This window comes from Hordeum vulgare, chromosome 4H (assembly GCF_904849725.1).
Source record: "Hordeum vulgare subsp. vulgare chromosome 4H, MorexV3_pseudomolecules_assembly, whole genome shotgun sequence".
Taxonomy (NCBI): domain Eukaryota; kingdom Viridiplantae; phylum Streptophyta; class Magnoliopsida; order Poales; family Poaceae; genus Hordeum; species Hordeum vulgare.
In genome coordinates this window covers 434,421,456-434,430,386 of record NC_058521.1, presented here as the reverse complement: position 1 = coordinate 434,430,386, position 8,931 = coordinate 434,421,456, and the positions used below count along the sequence as shown (strand labels likewise).

Sequence of the window (8,931 nt, the reverse complement as noted above, 5' to 3'; positions counted from 1 at the left end):
TCGGTAACAGATAGTTGTGTGATAGGATAATTCGTAATGGGTAGCAAGTAACAATAGTAATGAAGGTGCAGCAAGATGGCCCAATCCGTTTTGTAGCAAGGGACAAGCTTGGAAACTCTTATATAAGGTAAAGTGCTCCCGAGGACACATGGGAATTTCTGTCAAGCTAGTTTTCATCATGTTCATATGATTCACGTTCGCTACTTTAATAGTTTGGTATGTGGGTGGACCGGTGCTTGGATGCTGTACTTACTTGGACAAATATCCCACTTATGATTAACCCCTCTCGCAACCATCCGCAACTACGAAAGAAGAATTAAGACAAGGTCTAACACTACAAGAAATATGCTCATACATGACGTTTTCTAAGACGTCGTTGATGAATCCGTCATAAATCTGTGACGATTTCATTCGAGATCGTCGTAAACCATTTGAACGGATCAAATCTACATATAAATTACGACGATGTGAGTCAAAAACGTCGTAACCGCATAAGATGAGATCATCATAACTTTTATGACGATTGTAAAAATGTTGTAACATGTTCTAACTATGTTGACATGTCACTCGTGGGTCCATTCTATCCCACCTCATCCTAGTTTGTGAAGCAACCTACTATTCTGTCATTTCGAAAATTCTTGAAAAATTCTCATAAATACTTTGGACCATATATTTCTCAAATATGTGAAAACCCTTCCTTCCATAGTTCAAAAATAATTCAACAATATTCATTTTCCTATTCTGTTCAGAATAGCACTTTGTGAAGGAAGTGCTATTTCTATTTCTTTGATTACCCTCATATTTTTTGGGCACTCTTTCCTATCCAAATCATTGCCTCATGAAAACTTTCGTAACGGTTTCCCTAGTAAATCTTTCTCAGCAAATTTCCAAAGTTTGTGTTCAGCTAACAGCTTTGTGAAGGAAGTACTAGATAGGACTATCCTGATGAGTTGAATTTTTTCCACATCATCTATGTGCCCAAAACATAGCTCTCCATAAAATTTTATCCACGTCTAACAATTCATGTGAGCTCATCATCCAATCTTTGTTTCTTGTAATATTTTCATTTTGTGAAGAAACTATGTTTTATATTGCTTTATAGTTGATGAAAATTTATCACGGGATGACACTGACCATATAACCTCACTCCACCAAATTTTGGCTCATTTAATTCAGCCAGTTTCCCTCAATATTTTTCCCAATATTCTGTTCAGTAGAGAGCATTGTGAAGGAAGTACAATTTTTGTTTATCCAAATTTTATGAAATTTTTACAGTACCTTAATGTGCCCAAATTATCATCCTCTTCCACATTTAAGCTATATCTAATCATCTATGTGAGCCCAATTTCAATTACCATTTTCTGTCCAAATTGGCACATTGTAAAGGATGTGTCACTTTGGCATGTCCAAATGGTATAATTTTTATACAGTGCCTTCATATGCCCAAATTAACATCATACACCAAATTTCAGCTCAATCCATTCATTCATTTGATCCTAGCTTCAACATCCATATTTCTGCACAATGTGTTACTTTGCAAAGCAAGTGCCACCTAGATTCATCCATTTGAGATACAAATTTGCCAAGAGAGTCTCCTTAGTAGATGAGCATCCTCAGACAAAATTTAGGCCCATTGTCTATGTGAATTACCCGCACCTCTAATCAAACACTTGGCTGATAATTCATGTTTGAGCTTAGTTCACTCTCCTCGTGAGATTCTTCTATTGTATTCTTCCTGCTAACACCTATCAAGGGATTGTCCAACCCACCAGACATGCCTATTCCACGTAGTTTAATATTTTATTACTATTTTATTATTTTTCCTGGTAACTTTGTCACATATAATGACACAATGCAATGGTTTTCCATTTTTTTGAATTGGTTTTGAATTTTCCATGGCCATTTCAAAACGCGGTCAAAACAGCGGGTACGACCGTTCATACCTAGTGGTTGAATCTTGGAAATGTTTTGATGTTTCTATGATTAAATAGATACTTGTGTACCTAGAAATTTTTTTTAGGAAAAATATAGAGCAAACTATGGTGTAGCTGCAGTTCAAATTTGACCCGCTTTGAGCTGATTCAACGAAAATTTGTCTTTTTTACGAGAGGTTGATAAAAGCCTTTAACACCCAATCATTTGGTCAATTGTACATTAAATATGTCCTAGTATGTTAGAAAAATGATTTGGTCCAATTTTGCTACAAATATATGGTAGTTCCTTCACAAAAAAAACTCATTTTGGGCAATTGAAAAATGGAAAATGAATTTTTCATACAAGAAAAATGAAAACTTCCTTAATCAACATTGTTTGCCATTCCAATATGCACCCTTGTGCATAATATGATATCATTTCAACAAACTATGTTATGAATGTGGCCACAAGATTGATCATTTGGCTTGAAAGCCATGAATCTTCACACATGATAGCTCATTTATAAGAACACTTATTTAAAATAATTGTCGTATTAATAGTTTATTATTTTTCCTGGTAACTTTGTCACATATAATGACACAATGCAATGGTTTTCCATCTTTTGATTTTTTGTCCAGATCGCTGTCCTCTATTGTTCTTAAAGAGGGAGACCCAGATCTATCATGAGCATGCTTGAGGCGTACTGGCTTGAGTGCTTGTCTTTCTGCGGGGAGAACCAAGTTCGATCCCCGGTTCTAACATTGTTTTTTCCCCTTCTCTTTTTTAGGAACTTTTTCTTTCTTTATTAGCAGCAAACATGCACCTTCTTTGTCCAAGCACGGGTTCATAGGCCCGCCAATTTTTTTTATTTCAATTTATTTGTTTTCTAAATGAAAAACGTATTTTCCACAAATCCAAATTATAACAGTTGCGAGTTCTGAAAAAAATCATCAAATCGTCAAATGTTCTAGAATCCAAAAAAGGCTTTGGGGAATCATAAAATGTTTACGGATTCAAAAAATGTTGATGATTTTAGAAAAATGTTGGCATATTATAAAACAATTCACGATATTCAAAAATATATTCAGCAAATATAAAATGTTCATCATTTGGAAAATGATCATGTGTTTAAAATATATTTGTGAATTTTAAGAAAATATCTATGAAACTTTAAAAAATGTTCACATAAACTAAAAAAATCATGAATTTCAAAATTTGTTCTCCAATTTAAAAAAAGTTCAACGATTCAAAAAATGCTCGCTAAGTAAAAAACTATCTATGCATTTCACAGAAAAGATAAGTGGGTATCAAAATGACAAAATACGATCACATGGACACCGCGGCCATCATTAACTAGAGTGGTAAAAAATATAGATGAAAACATGATGAACCACCATGCTAAAATATAAAAATAGAGGATGCTCATATGTTGGGGTACTGAGCCATATTTATTTGGGTAGGGCGTAATATTTATATATAATACAGAGTGCTTCTTCCCCCCTCACGATCGTCGCGTTTGGATCACGGGATGGATCGTAGCATATTTCGAAATGTCTAAAGGCATGGTATTTCATATAATTGTATGAGTGCTGCCTATGACTTTCCCCGTAGCCTTAGTATGGTCATCGTTTTCTCTGTAATATCCTTCATCTTAAATTAGAAAATATGAACCATTGCATTCTGCTAAAATTTCTCATTATTGTTTGATTTATCCATAGAAAATAATTCTTCTAGATTTTTTTTGTAAATTTCATGTAGCAAGTTAAAATGGAATCTTCTCTGTTGCAATTGGAAACATGTCACATGACTACCGAGCTGGCATTGTTTGCAAATTCTATAGTGACAATGTTGATGTTTATCTTTGACGCCACTCATTTGAACCACCAAATAATAGAAGTTGTTTGATTGATAAAATGATTTTCAGTTTTCTAAGCACACCTTTATTTATTTTGTATTCTATGTAACACATGGTTTTTTGTGCTTTTACAATATGTCGAACCACTAAAAATTGCATGCCCGGTTGCAACGCACGGGCCCTTGTGCTAGTAATAATAATGATAACTAATAAACGAATAATAGAAAATAAGTATTTAAAAAACGAAAAAGAAAAAGAGCCTCAACCGCCCCAGCCCATAACCACCCTCGGGTATAAAGCCCCCCAAGGGGCTAACCCTAGCCGACCCGTTCACCCTCCCCACTCCCCTGGCCGCCGCCACCCATCCCACACAGCGCACCCGCTCGCCCCACCTACCCCTCGGCCTCTCCCTCCTCGAGAAGTCCAGATCGACCGACCCCCCCTCATTCCCTCTCTCCCACTAACACCCAGCCCCACGCGCACCCTTCTCTCGCCTCTCACCCACCCACCCAATGCCCCGCCTCCCTCCGATCCGATCTGCGCGACGGACCCCTCCTCCACAGCAGCAGCAGCAGTTGGTGGTAGGTGCGCCTCGACGAGCGCCTCCCATCGCCTCCTACCCCCAGGCCATTGACGGAAGGAAGCAGGGGATGGCGCTGCTGGAGGCGGCGAGCGAGTGGGCGGCGTCCGTGCTGCCGCCGGAGCTGGCCGCGGCGGCGGGGGGCGACCCGCTCGCCGCGCTCGCGGCCACCGCGGCCGCGCTCGTCGCGGGGCTGCTCGTCCTCGCCTTCTGGCTCCGATCTGGCGGGTCCACGCCACCCAAGCCGCCCCCCGCCTCGTTCCGCCCGCCGCCCGTCAAGGTCGACGTCGACGACGCCGATGACGGCAGGAAGCGCGTCACCATCTTCTTCGGCACCCAGACCGGCACCACCGAGGGCTTCGCCAAGGTCCCTCCGCCCGTCCGTTTGTCGCTGTCCGAACCGATCCGGCCCCGATCCCAAAGCTCGCCTGCTCTTTTCTTCTAATCACCACGAGTGTCCCCCATGGCCGTCCCTTTTTTCCTTTGACCCGATTCTGATTCCGCCGCGGGCTGATTCAGTTCATGCCGCTATTTTATTAACCTCGTGCCGCGATTTTGGTTGGTGCGTGCGTGCAGGCTATGGCAGAGGAGGCCAAGGCGCGGTACGAGAAGGTCGTCTTCAAAGTGGTGGATCTGGTAACTTGTCGTCGATCTGCTTGTTTATGTGTGTTGAGTTGTTTCTGCTTGGGATTCTGAGATATGCTTGGAACACGTGCACGATGACTATGCTGCCGAGGACGACGAGTACGAGGAGGAGCTCAAGAAGGAAACGTTTGCGCTTTCTTCTTAGCAACGTGAGCTCTCTCCCTTTTTATACGTGGACTGCAGCTGAATTGCTCTCACGAGCTCTTGCAGTTTTGGTTCCTAGATTGCAACTGAATCGCGCACGTGAGCTCTCCCTGTTTTGGTATTGCGCACGCGGGCGCTTGACGTTTTGATTCGTAGACTGCAGTGAACAGCACACGTCAGTTCTCGGCGTTTTGATCCGATTTGCAGGTTGACTTGACTTCGCACATCGTCCGCGTCCTCACTTCACTCAAGGTATGCTGCTGTGCTCTACTCCTACAGTGGGAATTGCGAATTTAGTCGTTCAGCTCACTGTTCCCCGAACCCCGTGAACAACCTACTCAAGTAGTAATGCTTTTGTAGGTGACGCTAGCAGCAGGTGGCAGCTCCATGTCTGATGCAAAATTCACAGCTATAGCAGCACTCGGTTTCTTTCTTGGCCTGGATGGACACGTCCTTGGCTATTTCCTATGATCTCTGTGCGCCTTTATAGGTCTAAATTACATAATCATGGGTTTTTGTCCCTTTGGCTTGCAATTATGGGCTGCAATGCAGATAGGTCTGAATTACCTTTTCTATTACTTCGGAGTCTTGTCTTATTTTTTTGTATTTGAGATGAACCAGTGCTCTCATGTTCCACTAATTCTTAGCTGGTCGTCCGAACATGTTATTTCCCCTGATAACTATGTTAACTTCTGATTCCTGCCATCATTCTAGGAAGTGTTAATACCACCATCGATACAAACACTTGTAGTGGTGGGAACAGAATCATACAAGAACTAAAAACTCCAAAGAAGTGGCCCTTCAACTTAGCTAAGAGAACTTTTCCATACAATTCTGTTAAATCCAATGTACACCATCTATTTTCTCTTAACTACATTTGTTGCTGTTGCTGTCTCTCACAAAGAAAACTATAGCCGCTACACACGATTTGAACACGCGACCTATATCATTGTTTTACGTTGTGTTACCAAGACAACAAGCATCACTTGATATGCAAAGCAAAGACATCTATTATTCTTTCAAAATGATATTTTGTGGTGTACTATAGCATGGTGCTAATGTTCTTGTGCTTGAAACATTTTACTGAAATTGTTATAGAATTTGTTGACATTTTCATGTAGTATGAAAAACAGTTTACTAACATTGCAGAAGTTGAAACTATTAGACGTTGAGAATTGTCTGCAACTACTGTTGTAATCTTGTAGATACATAAAAGATGATATGTTGTTGTGGGAATAAATCATTATGAAACATTAAACTCCAAGTTAGTTGATTCACCACTTTTGAGCCTTAAAAAGGAAATATCACATTGAATAACATGTCGAAAAAATTCATCGTTCAACAGTACCAATAAATCTTTTTTTGGTACATGAGTTCTATTCATTCAGATGTGATATGCACGATCAATTTTCATTATTCAAATTTAACCTGTGAATAATAATTTCTTCTATGTAATTTTTCACTAACTAATAATTGCAAATCTTTAGTGATAGATCTTAACACCAAATTAATGATATCGGTTTTATGTCACAGAATTAAACCATGTATTTCTAGGTTTAATTTTATTGAAAACAAAATGAAACTGAATAATAAAAATATATGAGTGACTGGCCAAGGTTTGAATTTACCTACCAAAGCATAACTTATATATCCAAGGCAGAACGGGTTATTATTCTATTGCATATTATGGGGAAAGAAGTTAGCAATGAGTCGTCTAGGACAATCATCTAAATATGCATAATTCTATTTATGAAATAAACTAAATAAAAAAGGATAATTATTTAGAAGAGCTTTCTCGGGCATGTCGCCGCCCACCGTTCTGCTTAATATAACAGAATGTACGATAATACTTCTTGTTTAATGGTGTACAAACTTTTAAATCCTAATTTAAGTATATCATGCTGCAAAAATGTTTAATTCTTAATTTTGGTAAATCACACCGACTAATAAGTGGTGCTTCTTGTCATGGCCATTGATGCTTCTTGTTTAATGCAAGTTGTCATGGTAACACGCATGAAAACCATATCGAAGGTCATTTGTTCGAAGCTGCGCCGCAGCGCATAGTTGTTTGTTTTCTATTTCTTTTTCCATCTATGTGGCTCAGATAGTAAACATTTATCTCAACTTTTGACGGATAGTTCCTTCTGGTTGGTGGCTATCTCGTGCGTGCTTTTAATTCATGTCATTCGAATGCCCCAGCCCCAGTTTTGATTCCCCCGTAGCTCATTTTTTAATAATACCCTGCATCCCACCAACAAGTTGGTCCACCGTGGGAGAGAGAGAGAGAGATCGTCTCCAGCAGTTGTAGTTTTTTTGTGAGAGACAGCAACAATTGCTATTAAGAGAAAATAGACGGCATACGTCGGAATTAACAGAATTGTATGGAAATATTCTGTTAGCTAAATTGAAGGACCACTTCTTTGGAGTTTTTTAGTTCTTGTATGATTCTGTTTCCACTACTACAAGTTTTGTATCAATAGTGGTATTTAACTCTTCTAGGAAAATGATAGCAACTGTCTATATTATTTCCCCCTGATAACTATTTTAACTTTTGAACTCTGAACAATGAAACATTTGTGTTGGGTAGGACAAGCTAGATAACAACATGATAGAGAGGTCATAGACATTTATATCTTCCAAACTGACCATGCATCAGCTTGTCTTTGACTTGGAAGTTTGTATTTTTGTTCATGTTTAGTTTCCTTTAGCCAATGCTACTAGTACTACATATAGAATGAGCCAAATTCTAGCAAGAATAAATAGGAAGCATAATTATATCTAGTTCCCTCGCATGATCACTCGGCCATATATAATTTGAGACCATAATTTCTAGATTCTCTGTAATTTGTAAAAAAGCAACAATTTCTGGATTCGCACTAATTTGAGACCATCTTGAATATCTCTGTTATGAATCTTTGTACTAAGTAGATAACTGTTGCGTTGGCCGTCTCTCATTGTGATACTGGTAGACATAACTTACATTCCATTGACATTTCACACTCGTGATTCTGAGAATCTCGCTGCAAAAACCAAAACAACACTTGCTCTGAATATGGTCAACAGACCTGAGAAGACAATACCAAACAGCAATAAATCATACTAGCAGTTATCCTGCACAGTACCTACATGTGGTCCAATTGTTTTGTAAATCATACTCTTATTACTTTTTACCTTGCAACCATTTGAATTTTAACGCATCCAGAACAGAGTATTTGAATTCTGTCACTGTAATCTGCAAACCTCTTACTGTTTTTTGCTCTTGTTTACAGGGTTCCACCAATGCAGGTGGGGATACCATAACCTTTCAGTGGTCGAGGATGTCGTGGAGAACTACCGGAGCGCGCAGATACCCCTCGATGTGATCTGGAACGACGACAACCATATGGACGCAAGGAAGGACTTGACGCTCAGCCCGGTGAACTACTCGCGCCCCAAGCTGCTGGCGTTTCTCGACATGTTGCGGTTCCATTGGTATGTTTGTGTGGCTTGCTGGTTTGGTGTCATATAATGTGTTCGTATCATTTCATTAACATTTCATCTTCACCGTCGGTTCGAACGGAAGCCTATGATCATTTGGGAAATGGATCCCTGTTGATAGTCTGTAGTGAATCTCTTGTCAAGTATTTTGACAATAAGTTCATCCTGATCTATCATCTGGAATGCTTGTTAATATGCTAGAGGGCCTTGTGCTCAGTAAGAACTTTGGTCCTGGTTCCATGATTTTGGAGATGGATGTCGTAGATGTATTCACAGCCCGTGCGCCGTGTGTATTCTTCTTTCTTTTCGCTGTCGC

At 39.6% G+C, this 8,931-nt stretch overlaps 1 protein-coding gene across 1 annotated transcript; it reads left to right on the top strand.

Annotated features, from left to right (window-relative positions):
• Positions 1–5,684: 5,684 nt before the first annotated feature.
• Positions 5,685–8,723, top strand: LOC123446567 (alpha-xylosidase 1-like). The gene is made up of 2 exons (XM_045123140.1): positions 5,685–5,694; positions 8,408–8,723. The coding sequence occupies exons 1-2, from the start codon at positions 5,685–5,687 to the stop codon at positions 8,644–8,646; spliced, it is 249 nt and encodes an 82-aa protein (XP_044979075.1). The 3' UTR covers positions 8,647–8,723.
• The last annotated feature ends 208 nt before the right edge of the window (positions 8,724–8,931 follow it).